General features: G+C 41.9%; 1 protein-coding gene across 4 annotated transcripts in view; it reads left to right on the top strand.

The window, feature by feature from the left end:
* LOC111254119 (putative E3 ubiquitin-protein ligase RNF144A-A) overlaps positions 1-20,486 on the top strand; it is an 81,088-nt gene that overhangs the window by 54,736 nt on the left and 5,866 nt on the right. For all 4 annotated transcript variants that reach the window (XM_022814646.2, XM_086974082.1, XM_086974084.1 and 1 more), the window contains one exon: positions 20,131-20,336. In XM_022814646.2, the coding sequence (XP_022670381.1) occupies positions 20,131-20,336 (206 nt within the window). The remainder of the gene's footprint in view (positions 1-20,130; positions 20,337-20,486) is intronic.

The following is a 20,486-nucleotide window of genomic DNA, read 5'->3' as shown; positions in this document are numbered from 1 at the left end:
GACTCAAAACGTGCATAGATCAATTTATGTGGGCAAAAACATAGACAGAGTTTCAAAAGGCCAAAACCAAATGTGCTTAGCTTTGTCCTTAGTTAGCGGTTCAAGGGTTGTTAAGGTTCACCTTTAGGATTGTATTTCATGCTATGCCCATGATGGTGACGTAACTAGTCGGCGTTTACCTGTCAAATATAAGGGCAGGCAAGGTTGGCTAGGTTAAACCTGAAATCTTGTTTTGAGCTCGCGGCCAGCCGTCTAAACGAATCTGTAGCCCAATACCGGACGCAAAACCGGAGACATTTATTAGCTTTTAATGATATTTGCAAAATATAAGATGTTGTGCTACGACTGCAGGATTCAAAAGGAGAATTTCACATGGTTAGAGATCCAACAGGTTGCCTACTCATTCATCTGACAATAAATACAAGCTGTTCTATGTAGATGGGTGGCTGACGAGACAGAAACAGCGAACTACCAGAAAACGTCTTTTAGTTGTTCTCCGATGAAATCCAATTGTCAACGTATAAAGGCTCCTATAAATGGAGATTCGTTGCGGACCGCCTAAGGCTAAATCGCAAGTAATACGGGCACCATTTATATGAATAAGCCCCCAAGAGTTGACTAGTACGTTTACGATCCTGCCTGTCCAAATAAGAAAAAGATTCAGATAACCTATACGATGAAGATTGACAATCTGCCTCCAAAAGATGGATGGTACGGGCAAGGAGGCTAGGGTTGTCTGATCAAAGATACCAATAAAGCTGATAGGCAGCTAATGTTATGTGGTTTCATCGAGAGCAGAATACTATCTATACATTAGAAGCACATTAAATATGTTAAAAAGGTGTTACATGAGTAAACCTGACAATTAGACTATTGCGTTGATTTACAGGGGGGTCAAGAAGCGATTGCTTTTTGACATACAATTACCGTAGTACTTGAAAGGTTGAGAGTACACACGGTATAGAAACGGCTATCTCGATGTTCGAGTACCAATGAAGCATTTGGCGTATGTATATTTAAAATTTGGCATAGATGATTTTTGACCCGCGCTTGATCCTATCATCTTTTAGCAGTCTCGCATCTCGTATCCGTGTATATTTATGCTTTTACATAGATGTCCGCGAATATATACTTATCTTCCAATAATACCATAACAATAATAACCACACAAGAAACTATTGCTTAGTGACATTTCACCAGCCGATCTGTGAATCGTTGATCCAACAATAAATATACTGTAATTGTATTATACAATAGCCCTGGGACTACCAAAGCCCTTCCACCGCATCGTGGCCCATTCGACCTATTTTTATATTTCGACACTCTTCTCTATGAATATCATCTCTGCGTACGACGGACACTTTTCCCATAAAAATGCGGGCCTACAATTGTTACTACCTCCTATAGCGGCTTCACTTTGTTTCGATTGACCTCGTTTCCCCAAAATCATCGTCCAACTTACGTTGTCCTTCCAAAACGCTAAAAGGGGTTGGCTTCTGTTCGTTCTACTGCTTTTGTCAGCTTTTTACAGGGCAAATGCGTCTACCTATTTCGGCTCCATCGCTGATCCACCATCGCCAATGGAACCAGATGCTTGCCATCAGTCGCTGCTAGCGTTCGTACTGCGACACCCTCGATATGTTCATCTATCAATTTGTCAAAGCGGATCGTACTAGGTATCTGATACTGCCCGTACGAGTCGATGGTTTGTTCATTGCAGTTAATGTTACTCCCGATTTGGCAGTAAAGTCAAGAAAACGACGAGCTGAATTATTTCGGCGCGCACCGTTGTTATGGCCGCCATTGTTGCCCTCTTAGAAGATGAGCTAAACAAATTACTTGAAACTGATACAGTAACCTATCGAATGTAACCATACTAATTGTTTGAATTTGTACCTCTGCTATCCCACAACTCATCTGAGCTCCGACGTCTCTGTCGTGACTGGACACACGGCGACACGTCTGTGGGCTGTCGTCTCCGCCTTGACGGTCCCTCATCTCCTTGTGATTAAAGCCGGGCAATGGCCCAGCTGATTCGGGGTCGACGGCGGTTTCAATTAAGCGCCTGAATCATTCGCCCAGCCAGGGTCTCAACGCGTTATATAGAGACGATACTACATATGATACTCCCGGCTGTCAATGAAGAACAGAGTAAACAAGGAAGTATTTTACGAATAGCTGCTCGAGGACGATGTTGCCGTTCTCACCGGTGTGTCGTTCAATAAATGCATTCTCACAGTACAGGGACGCGATCGTGTACAGGAAGTAGAACGGAAGGCCAGTACTAGCCATCCTAGTCCTATTTCTGGCTAACCATACAGATGAACGCTTAGTGTTATTTTCGACCTTCTTCGATAAAATTATCGGCCTAGTCTTGATCAAAACTACTATCTGACAAGCTTTTTGGGACGACTTTTATTAACAGAGAAAAAGAAGTTTATGCTATCAGCTATACAAGTGAGTAACAAATGGGCTGAAAAGCATTGTATAAGTAACAAAATACCGCTGACGAACGACAAACGGATTATTTCTATTAAAACGAATGTTAGTTTGATTGGGTACGGTCGTTCTGTGAATGACTATGCAAAATCCACCTCAAAAAGGTGTGAGCTTCATAGGAAGGTGAAGTCGAAAATATACGTTCGTTTATAGATCTAGGTGAAGCTTTTGTCCGGTAGATATTAATAACAATTAGGAATATGCTCAAAATGGGCTGATGGGAGAGAACATATAATCTAAGAAGTCAACGGCGCTGATCGATGTTTATGCGTGATAGTTTTTACCATCGTCTCCGTTGGAGCGTACGCTTAAAATAATGACTTATATTTACAGTATATAAACAGACCACTGTGACTCACTAGACGTCGAACTAGGTAGTTGATCATCACGCCATTTACCGCTAGGGACAAACAGGTTTAAATTCATGAAAACTTATAAGATGCGTAGGATTTGTCATATCGATAATAGCTTTCGTCTAGATTGTCCTAGATCGTCGACAACTATAAATGTCGGTTGGTAAACAAGAGCCTATTGGACAATGTATTACCATGTAGTGGTTGCCAGTTTTCCGTATGCGGTGAACTGGTTCAATGGTGCGGGTAGTTTCGATATGCCGACCAGATGTGGTAACATTTTGGCAGCTCATAGATGGATAGCGCCTCTTAGATTGCTGTAATATAAATAAGATTTTTACTTCTGACGCCGGAGGCGTGTGAAGCGATTACCGCCGCACTTATCGCCAGCCTGTCATCGTTCTTAGCTACGTGCATGCATGTTAACACAGCTAGTTAATTCTCTATTAGAAAAATAACATTGCCTTCGACGCGATGTGCACGGTTTATAGTCACCATCATTGTTATTATTGTCGTTAATTCGGTAAAAGATATCTTTATACTTAGTATATACCCGTTAGTGTAGTCGTTCACGCTTTATGTACGAGATTCTTTAGATCGCTTCTTTTTTTGTCTTTTTTTTTCTATGTTGCCTCTTTTTCTTGCATGTGCCCATTTACCCACCTGTTTCTTTTATTTCCATAATATATAACCTTTATGCATGTACGCGCGGGACCCCTCATAGGCTCCCATGTTGGATCTCGTAGACATGTCCGTCAGTTAGCAGCAATGACAGATGGCAGCAACGCCACAAGCGGCGACAACAATAACGAACCAAGGTAGATAGGCTGACGCAAGCACTCCCGAAGGTGCCGTAACGCGGCAGCTGACCTAAATGCACAGTCGATCTTCGGACAGAGCCGAAGAGCACAGGCAATGCACGCACACAGAATCCCTGGACCCGAACAACTTCTTACAGGACAGTGGCACCCTGACAAATAGGCATTTACAGATACTGGCGTCGCTTAGTCCGCACCTTTTCTTCACGGCACGTCCCCGTTCTAAATCGCCAGTCGCCTGTGACTGACTGATGCCGCTCCACAATGTCTCTAGCAGAAGTATAGGACTGCTCATGCTACCATGTTTCGGATTTTACCGTTTTAGTTAGACTGCTTCAGAAGCAGCGTTACCTCAACTACGTCTGGTATGATTATTATTACTGTTGTCATTATAAACTAGAGGACGAGGATTTACTTGCACTGGTTTACCTAGTGCCATCGCTACTACGTTAGGTATTTCAGTCATAGCGTGTTACATTGCCAGTATCATAGAAACTTGCAGGAGTAGGGGCAGCTTCTAGTGGACAACCCGTTAACGTTTGTCGAGGCGTTCGGTCAACCTCTCCGTCCGTTGATCGGTCTGTCTGGCAGGTATCCTTCCTGTTTCACCTATCCTTTTGAATGTGTTTATACGGGTGTGTATGCATGTGCATAAATTCATCTGCGTGTTTCTCTATGGCGTGGCCGTATGTCTCCGGAAGATATCTACTGGATGAGCGACAAACGGAAGCAGAATAAGCAAGGCTGTGGCAGACCTGCCGACTACGTGCACACTTGCTGGACGACAATGACAACAACGGCTGGATAAATGGATCTACAAGGATAATAAGCAGTCACTGCCGCCGAAGTAGCGGCAGAGTCTGAGCACAATGCATTGTGAGCGTCATCAGCACTAACTGAAAGAGAAAATCCCGGTTCGTATCGTTTTGACTTGACCAAATCGTTGGTCCCCGAACTTTTAGATGACAATAACAGCGGCAGTTCCGGCTCTGTAGGATCCCTGTAATAGCCAATCGATGCAGCAGCAGCAGCAGCAGAATTACAGCTCAGATCGCCTCTGTATAAGCAATCCTGGCATGGGAAAACTGTGAAGGAACACGGTACGAAAGACGGCACGGTTTGAAGTACATGAGGACTAGCCAGAGGCGAGAAGGATAGCGATAAATTTAATGCCAGCCTCACGCTAAAAATAAACAGTTGAGTGTTATGTGTTACGTTTGAATCTTATAGATGCTTCAGAACTTGCCCTTGAACTTGAACTTGTCACTCTGAAGATGATGGTTTCGCTGACAGTCAAATGACGACTTGTCCAAAGAAATGCATCCATGAGGCTTTTTACCTATCCTAGAAAAATCCTAATTGTGTGAAGATTATATATAGTAAAATTTGCCGCAATATAAACCCGATTTGAGTGCTCGTGAACCACTCGGTCCGGTCAGCTGGTGATAGCGCCAAGCCAGTTTGCATCGTATTGGTAACAACATAAAGGCGGCATACAATATAACCGTGACGATGAGCCTGAAAGCTTGCGATCAGACGAAACCGTACTATTCATCATTTTGCAAAAGAAATGGATGGAGAAGTCTGAACGCCCGGCTAATGATCGTGGACAGTCGCCTCACTAGATAATATCGAAAACGCCAAACCGCCTGTGAGCAACGTCCTGAGCACAACTCGATTCGCGTCGAAGAAAGCAACTGCTTTTAAAAGAATCGAAAAAAAGACAATATCGTCGTTACTAAGACTCTCTTCAGGCGCCACAAAGCTTGTCAAAAGAGCTATTCCAACAGTTTGTACGCGGTGAACGGCCGACACCGGGTGAACCGAAAGTCAAACTTGAATTTATGATAGTTTGGTTGACGTTTGAAGGTCTGCGAGGTTTCTACGAGTGACCGAGCATCGAGTTTAACGTCGTACGTCAAAAAAGCCTCATTGCCGCTCCAAAGACCGATAGGTCTATTAGGCTTTTCCATAGAAGTCGCAACATCATTTACTGCTGCCAAAATGAAAACGAGCATGGCAAAGTAGCAGTTGTCAGCCTCGAACAATCCGGTGTATCACGCGGCAATTATGATAGCACTAAGAGGTTCGAACGTGCGATTCTACGGTACGCCAGGACCCTGTATCGAACCGGTTTTAGGGGATTACGCCCAGTAGTGCATGATCACCCGAGGTCTTGGTATTTCCAGTGGTTCATGGGGGTTAACACGGTGTAGGTAGAGTCGTACATCGGCGATTAATGACGTACAAAACCAATTTCCATACAGATACGGGATGTGGGTTACAAAGGCGGGCGGACAATGGTTTAAGGAAGGAAGGAAGCGATAAACGAATGCCCCGTTGTGTTCTGTAAGCAGCAGATCTATAAACCCGTACTAGGACTCTTGTCTTATCACAGCATTGCTTATCGTGTCGATGTTTTAATTCGGGTACTTCTATATGAACCGCTTGGTTGTGTTCAGGGTACAAACGAGAAGGGCTGTTCTGGAATGATCGCACTCTGTAAAATATGCCACTTTTGAGGTATAAGTTGTGAGGTCGATAAACGTCAATGGGTGTTCTCCGAACGAACAGGATACTTCTATGATGCCTTCCGTATACTTCAACTTTGACCGTCTGTAAGGTACAATGTTTTTCAGTGGTAGATTAGTCTATGCTTAGTCTGGCGATTTACCGTTTGATGAATCGGCCATACATGTATTCCCTTTGTCCTGTATCCAGTATCGTCTTGAGCTCAAATCGTAGCCAGGATCCCAATAGCAATAGGACTCTCTGTCCCACTACTCTTATTATTATTCAAATTTGTATTGTAGCGTTATTAATTTAAGCCAACGTTTCCGATGTGTCCTAGGTAATAAATTTTCGTCCTAATGGAAACTGCCTAGAGATCTGACTCGTCGGCACACCCTGTGGTAGAAGAAGCCACAAAAATCAATATCAATCTCCAAACTAAGTTTATATTTTGCATCTGTCTATATGCATTGACTAAAAAAACAAGAGCCCTAATCCCAAAACGAGAAGCAATAAACATATCCCCATCAAGTTTTGCATCATCCAGTGTATAAGCTCTTACCAAAAGACGGACTAATATCTCAAGTATTTCTATCCATCTTTCTTATAAAACGTGAGAATTTACACAAAAAGAGACAGCTTTTGCTACAGTTAGAAAGTTTCTGGACAGTTTAAGAATCTTTATTGTATAAAAGTAGCAAACGAGTAAAATGCAATCAAAATGAAGGTGAAAAAAAAAAAGGTTGAGTAAAGATTCCTAGAATGCTTACCAGATTTTCATATATATATATATATATATATATATATATACACATATATATATATACATATATATATATATATATATATATATATGTGTATACAATATTTCGTACGCTAAATATAAGCTTATTGTAAAAGCCTTATATGAATGTACTACGTCCTGTATTTGGTGCAGTCCTTGGAAGTACTGCACATCCATTGGACCTAAAGTAAAAGCACTCAGTAATGTTGCCAAGCTATCGGTTTTCAATAAAAAGGCTTTGTCCTTATTACATCCTGGCTTTCCAATGATTGCACTTTCCTACTTCTCGTGAGTGGCTTGTGAATCCTTTTGAAATGCTGCTTCATGCAAGGTCAGGATTACCTTAGGTCATGCCAAATGAATGATTTTTCGTCGAAAGCGTAAACCTCTCTGTTAATTTGACTCTGATCACTATTATTCGTATGATAACGTTATTGCCATACCTAAACCATGTACTAAGAACTATAACGCTGCAAGTAGAAAGGTTACTCGCGGCCTCCTTGCTCATCTATTAATGCCAAGCGCTGCACTATTGTCACCCTAGCCGCTTCAGTTAATGTTCCAACGTGTATAATAAGATATGATCAATTGCCAGCCAGAGAAATAACACTGTTTTCGCCCCTTTTTTTTTTTGGAGATAGCAGCCAGCTAGTTTTTGACGTACTGTTTTTTTGTCCAAGTTCAAGACCACTCTTAGTAGCGGTTTCTTGAGTCTTACTCAATCGGTGGCTACAGATGTTTGTGGTGGTTGATAGCACAGTATCGATATCGACCCTGTGGTACCCTTTTGGTATTAACGATTACACACCGCTTTCAAATTGATCTCAAATGTTTCGCAACTACATAAGATCTTATCCTTTTAGTGATCTTTCAACTATCCAAAGAGCTGCATCTCTTGTCACTAAAAAGGGACTTTAATCTCGACATACAGCTAGTTATGTAAGGTTCGTTAGGTTGCAAGTATATGCGAAGGACCTTTGTGTGAATGAAAACTAGAAACTAGCTATTCAATATAATACTATAGTAAACTTAAAGCACTCGTCTTTAACATGTGTGCAGATTCTGTTATTCTATATTACTAAGCGCCAAAATCCACGCTTTTATCTGACCCAAAACAATCTCTCAGAGAGCGCGGGCTGAACTTATTTTTGTGCTATAACTTGTACCGTATAAAAAGCTTCATTTTAACTTTGTAGAAAAATATATTAGATAACAGCTGGCCACTAATGTAATGAAAATATAATTAGCCTTTTACCTCCACAGCGGTAAAATGCAATGTAATAAAGGCGCGGGATGAAGTCCATAGGTGGCATTGTAGTCTATTTATACCCAACTAAACCATATATTCAGTAAAAAGCTGAGTGAGGACCCATACGAACAATGCATAAACAGGAGACGGCGCCTAATATATGATAAATTTTTGCGGACTCTTGTTGTAATAAACATGCGTTCATCTGCGAGTTTATCTCGAGCAGAAGTGAGCCATCCAATCTCTCCAAACCAAAAGACACACCCCTACCTAAATCTGAAACTCCCTTTACTTCCCCAGTCGACGGTCTACGTCATTGCCCGTTTTCACACGGCTTTTGAAAAGATCGAGGAAGATTTTTACGAGGCAAGCCGAAGGATCTTCAGTAGATTTTCGATTTAAAAGGTCTAAAAATTGACAAAAATAGCTCAAAAAATGAATTTTGACACATCTAGAGTACGAATAGAGAAATTAGCGACTATATCGAGACGAAAATTAGCAATTTTCAAATGAATCGTCCAGAGTTCCAACGGTCAATCCCTATGAGGTTTTTAGGCTGTTTTTTTAAATGCTTACATTTTCAGGATCTGTGGCCTGCTATCGGCACAGAATTCAGTTCCACTTACTTCTTTTGTATGTACCGTATTTAGGCGGCACTATAGCGGGGTCAGACCTGCCAATATGACTCGACGCATGGTTACTTTTATAAAACTATTTGCAGAATTAGACAGAATTATTTTGGAAGCGACCGGTGGGGAATCGCTTAAGTTCTGAATTGAGGCTGATTACCTCTCACGAACATGATTGTCAAGAATGACGCTTTGAAAACATGTCATATTTTTTATGTTGAAATATCTGTTTGTATTTACATGTAGTCTTTGAGATTCAGCGTACGAAAATGTCCCAATTCAGATGCCGTAATCGGTATAGGTATCAGCACACGTGTGGCTGTACTCTGCGGTACAGATTTACGGAGTCAGTCATAATTAAACAATCCAAATGATTTGCAGGCCCCACTCAGATATATACAAGGTTTTCCTTTTTGCGTTTTGCTTGTGGTTCAGGCGCCCAATATTGTCTCCTTCTCACTAGTAGAGCAATAGTCGAGCACCTGCGTATTAACGTTTTGTCCGGATAACGCGGCAGTTATCCGCCTAAGCAGGCTGACCAAGCGGAATAGACTAATGAGCTAATTTAAAAAGTCTTCGTAACAGAAATCAATGTCGTATATAAACTGTTTGTAGTCCCAGTTGAGCACGTAGACGGTTTTCGGAGAAAAGTTTAGTATCCGTTGACAACAACAATGGCTAACCGAAGTAACGTCATAATTGCTGAGTGAGAAACATATTTAAAAGTTACGTCAGAATTATAATAAGCACAAATCCACTTCCGGTCACAGCCACTTAACCCAGGCAACTTGCAGAACGATGGGGTCTGTGACATCGTAAAAAGACACATTATAAAACGTTAAAAATCCCAAAGTACTAAGGACAGGTTATTATGACAAAGAATAGCGCAATTTTAGTGCACGACTAAGGTTCTGTCGTCTTTGAGCGTTGATGCCGTAGATATTTGTTTTAGAAAAAAAAAAAAAAACTACGTGTTTGGTTGGGAAACACGATAAAAAAGCTTCGTGTAAACAGGAGAAAAATAGAATATTGACACAATATTTGAGTGTATCTTGAAGGCCTCCGTTAGGCTCTACGGCAGACTAAAATCGAACGATATCTGCTTGCATATAATAAGGTACGGTCTAACTATCGAAGAATCGAAATCAACCAGAAGAAATTTAGTTCTTTGCGACACGACAAAAAGAAACTGGAAAAGTGATGATTTGGTGCTATCAAATCGCTAGGACACAAAAGCGTGACCACCAGTGAACTTCCCGAGCACGTATATTACAATAGACATGTAACTTAATCAGGATTCTCGTGAAATTACATATGTACACGCACAAACATAGACACAGATCAGAAAAAAGGGTACAACATTTTTTTAATTACTACACAGCGCAAGTGGAGTGGTCGTTCGAATCTCGTACTACTATATCAAGCTGCATCTACCGATAATAACTTTAAGGGATACATTAAGCGAACTAGTGGCTGGCAAGCCGAAAATGAGTTCAACGAGGCTTCTATAAACCTTAGTAATATAGAATATACATAACATGAGTTTGGGTATATCCGAACAGAATCGATGCTTTTAAGAACAGCTTCATTGTAAAAAAGGCAAAGTTAGTCAGGTATCATTTGCATCGTTTTACCAATGTATTAGTTACAATGGAGCCTGAAGAGCCATGCAGGGGTAGAAGGCCCTCCGAATTAACGTTCACCTTTCCTAACGTGTCGTCCAGCTCGTCGACAGAACACATGAGACTTGAAGGTGGTTGGTATGTGCCTAGAAAATATCACAGCACCAATCAATATCGTACCTATATCTTTTACGAAACTGCAGAATAGCATTACTAATGCTTACGCTCCGCTTCTGGCTGGACTGCTACACCCGGTTGATATCCATCTATCATCTTTATTCTTAGAAACGACAAGGCCGAGAGTGACCCAGTCAGTTAGCATGGCATTGCCAGCTGATCGGGTCACTTGCCACAACTTCCTGTCTCCCAGCGTTTCTTCAACTTTCAGCGTTCTTTTGCAAAAGCTGCCTCTGCAATAATTCACCCGCTGCACTTCGCTGTATCCCATAGTTCGCTACGGCGGCAAACGATCATGGCCAAAACTTTTCGCTAGATTAAGCCGTAAGCTAGTTTTTGGTATAGAAGAAGTTCAAAGCTGATTCAGTAATCTAACATCAGCGACAGAAATACCGCAGCTATCTTCTAAGCTACCAGTGAAGTCACTATAGAAATCGCTCATTGTGGTCGATAGCGGCGCTGGTTGTAACAGCGGTCAATGAATGCTATCCCTGTTGTTATAATGGTCACCATATCGCCATCGTTGCCATCCATAATCGTCCCTCCTTCGCCCGCGCAGTTGCCGTCGTCGTGTCTTCCGCAGTTCTTTTCGTATGGCCTTCGCTAGCGACTTGAGACAACGCTAGCGTCAAAAAGCACCGCATCACCCTTCGTTTGGCGTCATCGTTTGCACCGTTGAGCTGACAACGGAATAATGAGACAATTCTTGCGTTCTTGGCGCGGACTGGGGTAGTGGTTTCCACTGATGCCTCACATGCCTTGCAGCGCTGTTGGTGACGCTCGGAGCGCCAATAGCAGTAGCGCCAGCGGCGGCGATGGCAGGATTTGCATTTTGCAGGATAGACTCGGACGAAGCGCTGCTATCACCACGAGGACCAAGATGTTATCGGTCATGCGGTAATGTTTAATGCCGATATTACTTAGGTCTATAAAACTACATGTTGTGATGGAGCCTTTGGTACGACTGCTGCCGCGGCAGATCGTGATGATGATTAACACGATGAAAGAATAGGGCGGATTTGATGAAGAGTACAACACTAAGCTGGGAAATATTGCCTTTTTGAATCGACTTTCTCCGCTGTTGTGACAACTGCTTGCTAGCTATCCTCCGCTACTTTAATGAAATTAAAAGAGGGCATATGCGGAGTCAACGCGGACATTCAAATGTGGAATTATCTAGTACATATATTAGAGAGAGAGCATGTAGATAGAAATCAAAAATAGGTAGGGACAAAGGGGTAGAAAGGAAGGAGAGACATCTTTATGGTGTAGAATTTCCTTAAAAAGTCACCGGTACTATATATTAAAGTGGAAAAGAACGTCAAAGTTCAATGTACATAAATATCGAGGTTAGCTGAAACATTTAGCAGATGGATGCCATTTAAACGACTTTAACTCTCGGAGAAAGGCCTGTCGACTATTGCCCTGTCCTACTAAATAACGAAGACATTTTGCCTACATTAATCTGTTATAGTACTGGCGCGACATTGTACAAAGGGTTATTCCTTCAAGGTCAATGAAATGATAGACAAGTATGAGACAAACGACAAGTAAAAAATCGCCGAAACGGCCAGGGGGTTTGTGCTCTGTTCTATTGCGTTTCGTTTCCAAGCTGCCATTGCAACGTCCTACATAGGACCTTTTTAAGCACGTATCGGCCATTGCCGAGACAATCATAATATAACAGTCTTGTTAAATGCATGTCTATTACTTTTCTCTACAATGAATAACAAACGAGCAGTGTCGTCTTGTCGACATCACAAAAACCTGGCTCAAAATATCGTCTGTTTGGTATCGTTTTGTCCCTCGCAACAACAACGGACCAGATGAAAATTTACCTACCCCCCAAGGGTATCATTGCCAAAAATCCAGCACGTTTCGCTAGTGCAGTACTTCTGCTTGTTTGTTACAGTGTTATCTCCTGATTTTTCAGCTGAACTATTTAAGTGACGTGTCGAACCGGAAACGGCAAGTGGATGTCAGTGGGTTTTGCTGCGCGAACAAACATATTCTGCCAACTAGTTCGTCCAAGATACCGTACGTACTAGCCGTACGAACGGCCAACAAACGCCACTGTTCTTATCATCGTAGCGTAACACGAACGCACGCTACAGAAATTCTTGCCGTTGCTATACAGATTCACAGTGATCATTTAGCGTTCGTCGCAGATCTGCACACCATTATAGAGCTCCATTCGCTGGCCAAAAGCTTTGAGAATTTCTACCGCTGCTAAACTATCGATGCGGAATACTAATATATGATAATAACAATATCTCCATTTTGCACCTCGAACGTTGCCGAGCTTCTCAGTACGCCGCAAGGATATATGTCATACGGACTAGATGTCGATGAATGACGATCAAGTAGAACGCGATACCTGTCTTCGAAGAGCCCTTGCTGAAACTGCGTTAGGCAGTGATACCAGCATTTGTTATAGTTACTCGCCAGTGAAATCTCATTTGTGTTTCTCTAATTTGCTGGTCCATTATGAGGAGCTGATGTCAAATGACTAGGGTTTCAACGGTACTTGCTGAAAACCTTTCGGCCGATAGTTACTTCAAGTGCACCTATTTTTTAACGTGTTTGTCCTTTGCCGAATAGTCTATTTATAGCGTATTCAGCTAGTGCGCTAAGCGGACGACTAGTGTTACCAAGAGCGAATAGACACTTTCGGCATCTATCCCCTTTTGTGCTGAAGAGGAAATCGGTAGCGGTACCATTAATACCTATCTAGAAATTATTTGGGCGTCACCAACTCATATGTTGGCTCACGGTAGGACAAAGCCCTTTGCGAGTGAAAAGGAAAGCTGCAAAAAAGACGTATCCATGCCTTGCCTAGTTTTTATCGGGTTCGCCTTCCCTCGCTTTTGACTAGGGGCAGTGGATCGTTTGGTTTTTTAAAAAAAAAATTCTTCCATACTGGTGTATCGTCTTAACTAGAATAGTTTTTTAAATGATTTGGTGCATAATATTTGTATAAACAATTGGCAGCGTAGGCGCATCGTACGTCGTCGTTGGATTAGGGCTGGGAGATTTACCGAACTTTGTTGTTATTGCTGCTGCTGCTTCTTCAGAAGAGTAAAGGTCAAAATCAATCATGACCTTTTATTTGCATTGGAAAATGGTCGATAATTGTGAGTGGTATTCAATTTCCATTCCCCTAATATATTTAGCCAGGCTAAAATTACCCTATACACCCTATGAACAGCCGTTGACTATTTGATTTCTTTTATACAGCTGCATATTGATAATGCTATCCAACGAAAATAAAGTAACAAAGCAAAAAAATGTATAATGTTCTGATCGAACGAGGGTGTGCAATCGATTCCAAAATGTTCACTACCTTTACGACTGCATTGTACAGGATGGTGTCGGCCCTGCATCTTCAATACGGTGTTTCGTCTAACAGCAACAAGCCAGTATTTTAGGCTGAAAAGCAGTATCTGGTTATTTGCTATAGAAGATCTAACTAAACCCTATCTTGATAACGTTAGAGCTTCAATTAATTAGTAACTAAGAAGAGATGAATCAGGCCGACCGAGGAACGTAAGTAGGTGATTTTCAGGATACGTTTAAGAATAGAAAAATGAATAGGACAGCCATAACATCTATTCGCACGGCTTCTCGAGAAGAGTGACAACTTGCTACCCTAGAATCGGCAAACATTTGTATGGGAACGAAGTGCAAAGTATTTTATTTTTTCTATTACTGTCAAGCCGTCTCCAGTTCTTCTTTGCGACAGCTTGACGGAGTCGCTCTACCGAGGAAAAGCACCAATTACGCCTCGGGCTGTACGCTTATCTTTTCGCGGTAAAATTTTGGGTTTGACATGGCAATAAATTGAGCTTTTTTGAGTTCCTCTTGCTTTACCTGCCAAATTTACCGTAACGCTACTTATTTCTATAATAACCTACTGCTACTACATTCGTCCCCCGATCTAAACAAATCATTCACACCCGTGTCGTATAGTTTTTTTCCGATGGCAATGGCTTACCCCCTTTTCTTCGCATCCACAGGCCTATGTGCTGACCATTTAGTCGATTTTGATAATCTATTGTATGTATACATATTATAAAAACACTTAAATATTCCACGTCTGAAAGTCCGCGTTGCCCATAGCCATCCTTCCAGATTCAACGGTACCACTGTCAGATGAGTTATAGGTCAACAAGTTCCGATTTATGCCGACCGTAGTAATAGCCGACATCAGCCCAATTAACTAAGATGGAAATGCCCGTTTCCGGCTTCTGGCCCCTTGCGCCATACAGCTTTTTCCAGCTAGTTTATTCGTTATGCGCGACGGGCGCACTTTTTGATTCAATGACCAACAATGGGTAAAAGCACAATGTCCTTTCAGATTATAACAGCGGGGCTCTGGGCCGTGGCCAGACCACTTAGCGACCCAGTGGTAACGACGCAGGCGGATGGCGCACTGCTTTAACTAGAGTGCCTGTGCGAAAAGCATGAACCTGCTATTAATAAAAACGTTGAGGGTGGATGCCAAGACTACATTTTGCATAGACGAAAACACTGTAATAGGGGCATAATTTTTTTTTTTTTTATATATATATATATATAGGAGAGTCATTTCGCACAAATATTAGTCAGTATTTGGACTGGCGAAGCGAACAACTTATCCATAAGTTTTCCAAAGTTTTTATCACAAGAGAGTTCGTAAGTAGTAGTAGTTGTTGTTGTTGTTGTTGCTTTTGTCAGCACTGGAGCCGCTGTCTCTGTTGTTGTCTTTCAGTCTAAGCTCAAGCATCGCTCGTTTCGTGTAGCCTGAAGAAAATTTGGTGGTGAAACGCCGGCATTACCACTAGCAAGACAATGAGCCTGTAAATAGGTCGACCATGACAGAAGTCAGGTACTTATAAAACGATTTGATGTGGATAAAAAAAGAATAGGTCGCTCAGATAGGTTAGCCACGATTGCCGACTCGCATGGGTGATGGGGAAGGCGGTGGTGGCAACTCCACCAGAGTCTACATCGACGTCGGCCGATATGGCCTGGCCCCGTGACAGCTAGAAGCAGCGAAACAGGAACATCGTTATCGGACAAAATCGCCAATAATCGAAGTTAGCAGAAAGTTGCGAAGACGACCAAAACGCCAACCAAAGCTTCAGTCTAGCTTGCTAGTAAAGCCAGTCTCCTTATCTGCCTGCTGACTAGCAAAGGCGATTGGAATCAACTAGAAATCAGTTTAACATTGGTCTGTCGTCGCCGGTTTCAACATAAGCGCATGCTCGTTATCTCAGCCAATACTTTCTAACTAGCCCGCATATTTTCTTTATCAGAAATGCACATACACACACACACACACACACACACACACACACACACACACACATACATCATTTCCGTCGTGAACACAGAAAAACTCGTTGACAACCAAGCTAGGCGTCGGCTGGTTTGCTACTGTTCCCCCATGACTATTCAAACATAGCATCTGAAAAGGGGGTACGGGAAACCCCGTCTAGCGGGTTAACCATCATACATAGATGGACACCATCATTTGTTGAGACCAGCCATAGAGGATCGTGGGAGGTACGTTGTGTAGAACGGATATAATGCATGACATGAAACGACAGCGCCGAATAGATGAACATAGCGATAGAAGAAATACGTCCAGAAATGGATCTTAGGTAATACGTCTTGTGGAATGGGCAAAATATAATTGGGGTGTATGTAGGTTTGTATCAGCTTTACCTGCACCAAATATAGTAATAATGACGAGTGCAATACGCACCGATTTCAACTCCGACAGATGTTTCTCTTACAAAGACAAATGTGCATTCAAAGCTGACATAAGCTATTATTTTCTAGCGTTGTGACTGCTACCTGCAGTTCGTAGCGATTTTACTATATATATATATATACATACATATATACGCGCGCAATAGCGTTACCAATATTTAACGCAGACATTTAGAAAATGGCCATATTTAATAATCGGCTTTAATTATTAGCTATACAGATATCTGTTTAGCTAAGAAAATCGGTCCGCGCCGTATATTAACGCATGCTGAAAAACACGTCTCGACATCGTTATCACCGTGATTGCCATAGGGGAAAGTCAGAAACGAGTACTTTGTTCTAGTTTTACGCTCAAGCACACGGAGGTACCATCGCTGGCACGAGGGTGACCGCCCTGCCGTGTAGTCGTCTGCCAATTCGACCGAAAATTTAGAGTTTTCTTCAGACAATAAGACGCCACCATTATCACTGCCGCGAATTGGACACCTTTGACAACAGCGGGTCTGTTTGGGCTATAGCGTGTGACGCGGTCACTGAACCACAAGACTCTATCCGTGAGTGAGACGTGTCGTCGGGGTAACATTTAGCACCGGCAGATTTAGCTAAGGTCTATCTATCTATCTGTGTATTTGACTGTGTGTCCTCTATGTGTGCAGTTTTTAATATTGGTCCATTTATTATACATCAACATGATGTTTTTCAAGACGTAATAGATACATTGCGATTGGCTGTTCGATACAGATTGAACAATTATAGTCCCGAATCAAACGAGAGAACGAATTTATTCATGGTGTGTCCAGGCCGCTAAATAGATATCTCCGTAGCTGACGCTATTGAGAACGAGTAGAAAGTGAAATGAAAAATCTCGCGCAATCGAAGGCTTGCGTCAAAAATTGTTGCAGTTAGTCGATACTGAACGGAGCGCTACTCAAGGACGCATCGAGATGTCTCCCAGTTGATCTACTCTTCCGTAAATTCAGTCTTCTCTAACTACTAGAAATGAGCGCCATTCGGTTGAAAGAAGTGAATGGTGGTTGGTTCTTGTGAGGCCAACAAAAGCATCAAACCGATTCACCACGTATGCGTTGAAGATGATCTGCGATACCCCATAGAGTGTTGAAACCCATCGAGCCTTAACAAGCTGACATAAATAGAATTCTGTCATTCGTTTGATAAGCGGCGGAGATCGACGTGTACAGGACCTGTATCACAGCTTTCTCATTCGAGAGAGGGAAAATATCTCTCTCTCTCTCTCTCTCTCTCTCAGATAAATTGCGGACACGAATCATTTTTTCTAAGTGGCTTCAAAAAACTCTTGCAGTCATCACACTGACGAAAAGTCATTGCATCGATAAAGTATCATCAGACGCTTAACTTAAGCGATCGCTAGTCGCTTAGATAGATAAGCAAAATATACAAAGCACCCCTGAACAAGCGCAACTGTCTTAAAACAGAGAATATGTATATCGGTTGATTAATATCGGAATCGAGTTCTTTTGCGATACGGCCCATACACAGACATTCTGCAGCCATTGTTGGCAACTAATAATAGCTTCGATACAAACGCAGGAAACATAAGCTTGTGCCTACGATAACAAATAGTAACTAGTCCCTCTGCGGGAGCACAAAATAATTACCCAGAGTGCTCTCTGTAAGCGCCCTAAGAGATTGTTTCGAAACTTCTCGACAGAAGGTCAATTTATTTTCACTGCTAAGCTTAAATCTGTGATAACAGCTTGTTATTTTGTGATAAACTGTTTTGGTTGTAAGATTATCGAAGTGATCTATTTCAAAACAATTCAACCGTAATAGAAAATGACCAGCGAACCAAGTATACTGAACGTTATTATTTTTAATTAAATACTCTATAGAATGAATGTGTGCGCCACTTAGTGAAGGGTTTTCATTTAACGACCTGTTGTTACATGCCCAGTTCTCTGTATTACAGTCGTATGCGTTTTGGTAAGCAATAAAAAAAATCACAATGAACCTATGATCGAACGGTGCGAATCTCATCTCGAAAGGCGTTCGATTACGCGACGATGTACGTATTACGTACGCATACGTTCCCGAATAGTCGATTGAACAAGTTCATTGTTAGGCTAATTAGTTAAAGTTTTCGACATTTGTAAACTTAAATTAAAGGTTCCGTGAATTGTCTCTCCACAATCTGCTAGAAATATAAGTAAGAGCGATTTTTGGCGTTTTGAAAACATAGCGTTCTACTCGGATTTGTATAGCAAATCAGACGGTTATTTCAGCGTCACTCTTCACGACATTGTTTTATCTCTCAATGAAAAAACGGATATTAATTTTTGAAGCTTGAAAAGAAGATAAAGTTCCGATCGTTGCACAAAATATTGCAATGTTCTTATAGATGAAAGAAGGACCTTTAAATGAGATAGAAGTAGACGAACAGCGTAGAAACAAAGGAGCAAAGTAATATTTGGATAAAATCACCATTAAAAAAAGTAATGTCAGAAATGTTATTTTCAAAGTCGCCGTTATCTCGTAGTTCGTGCAAGAATTTGATTATGTTTTCTTGTGAACGTTCCTAGTATCATAGTGGTAATTTAGTGAAGTGTTAGGACAAATCTGACGTGAGTTAATAAACCAAAACGTTTCGGTGATTATTGAGCTATCCAACACGTTCGGCCACATGGAGGAACTTTTTACTAGCGACATTCGTCATTTCTGCTATTCAACAGACACAGTCCACTATATTCTTTCAGCTTCATGTCTGTTTCTTTTCAATGGTCTCATGGCAGCATTTATTATGGAAATGACCTAATCGTTCCCTCATCTATGTTATAAGTTGTATGGATCGACATAATTAGTAGCGAATAAGAAGCGAGCTTATGTGGGTGCTTGTTGCTGAATAATGCTCCGAGTGGCTAGGTTGAATCTTGTAGGCTGCCCTTTGTCAAACCACCTAAAGGTCTATAAACTTGCACCAACGGTATACGCCATATTCACATAAAGCTACAACTATTTCGAGAGAGTGCGATTCCAGACTGGAGACAATCTAGGAAAGCCAAGTTCCCCCGGGGCTCTGGCAAGCCAGAAGGTAGATCGACACTTGTTTATCGGTCCGAGCAACGACCAGTTTCAAATTGGCAAGTCAGTTCTTCTGGCTACGCCCTAGCGACCTGCGATGACGAACTATGCCAGAACTTTGTGGATGCTTGTTTTACGCAGGTCCTGGATGCACGCGAGTGGTAAATTGGGTTTTTTTGGTGAAAGCGAAAAGTCGCTCATCCCGAAACGATGCAGTCATCCGGACCTGCCAAGCTGGACCAGCGGACGTGAGCTCCGCCAGTGAATCCAACAGTGCAGCTCGCGCACTATCTCGCTCGTACTCAGTCCTATCAATCCTGACAGATTACGTTATCTGAGTTTCGACTCAGAGAGGTTGAAACCTCATGCCGTTAACTAGTTCCTTTGAATGTCTAACAGTGAATGCTGACAGGGAATGACGAAGCCAACAAAGTAAAGATATGGCCGTACGTCCGCCTGCACGACATTTTCGTTGTTTTTAAAGGTTTTTTAAATAACTGTACATAGAAGCGCAAAGGAAAACGTAAGCAATCCAGCACAGGCAAACAAAAATTAAGTTATTATAATAATAATAAAAGTAACCTGCGCCTCTAGCAGTGTTTCTGAGCAGGTGAGGTAGTAAGGCTAGTTAAGAGTTTATCTAACGCTCACTTATTACTTTACGTCGATTTCAGGTATCAAGCGATGCCCACACTGTAGCGTATTAATTGAACGCGAGGATGGATGTGCGCAAATGCTGTGCAAAAACTGTCGTCATGTTTTTTGCTGGTTTTGTCTCGCTTCACTCGACGACGATTTTCTACTACGTCATTACGACCATGGACCGTGCCGCCACAAACTTGGACATTCGAGAGCCTCCGTTATGTGGCACAGGACTCAGGTAGGACTCGGGAACGGAAGGCATTGCACTGTCTTATCTATTCAGTATACAGTCTGTACCAAATGTCTTCGCTAGAGGGGAGTGTCGTTATTAATCGTGATGTCGGTCAGCTGTTAGTTTTGCTTAGTTCAGGTTAGGTCAGCTTAGTTT

The sequence above is a fragment of the Varroa destructor genome, unplaced genomic scaffold (genome assembly GCF_002443255.2).
Source record: "Varroa destructor unplaced genomic scaffold, Vdes_3.0 BEIS01000007.1, whole genome shotgun sequence".
In the NCBI taxonomy this organism is placed as follows: Eukaryota; Metazoa; Arthropoda; class Arachnida; order Mesostigmata; family Varroidae; genus Varroa; species Varroa destructor.
This window is presented reverse-complemented; position numbering and strand designations above follow the sequence as displayed.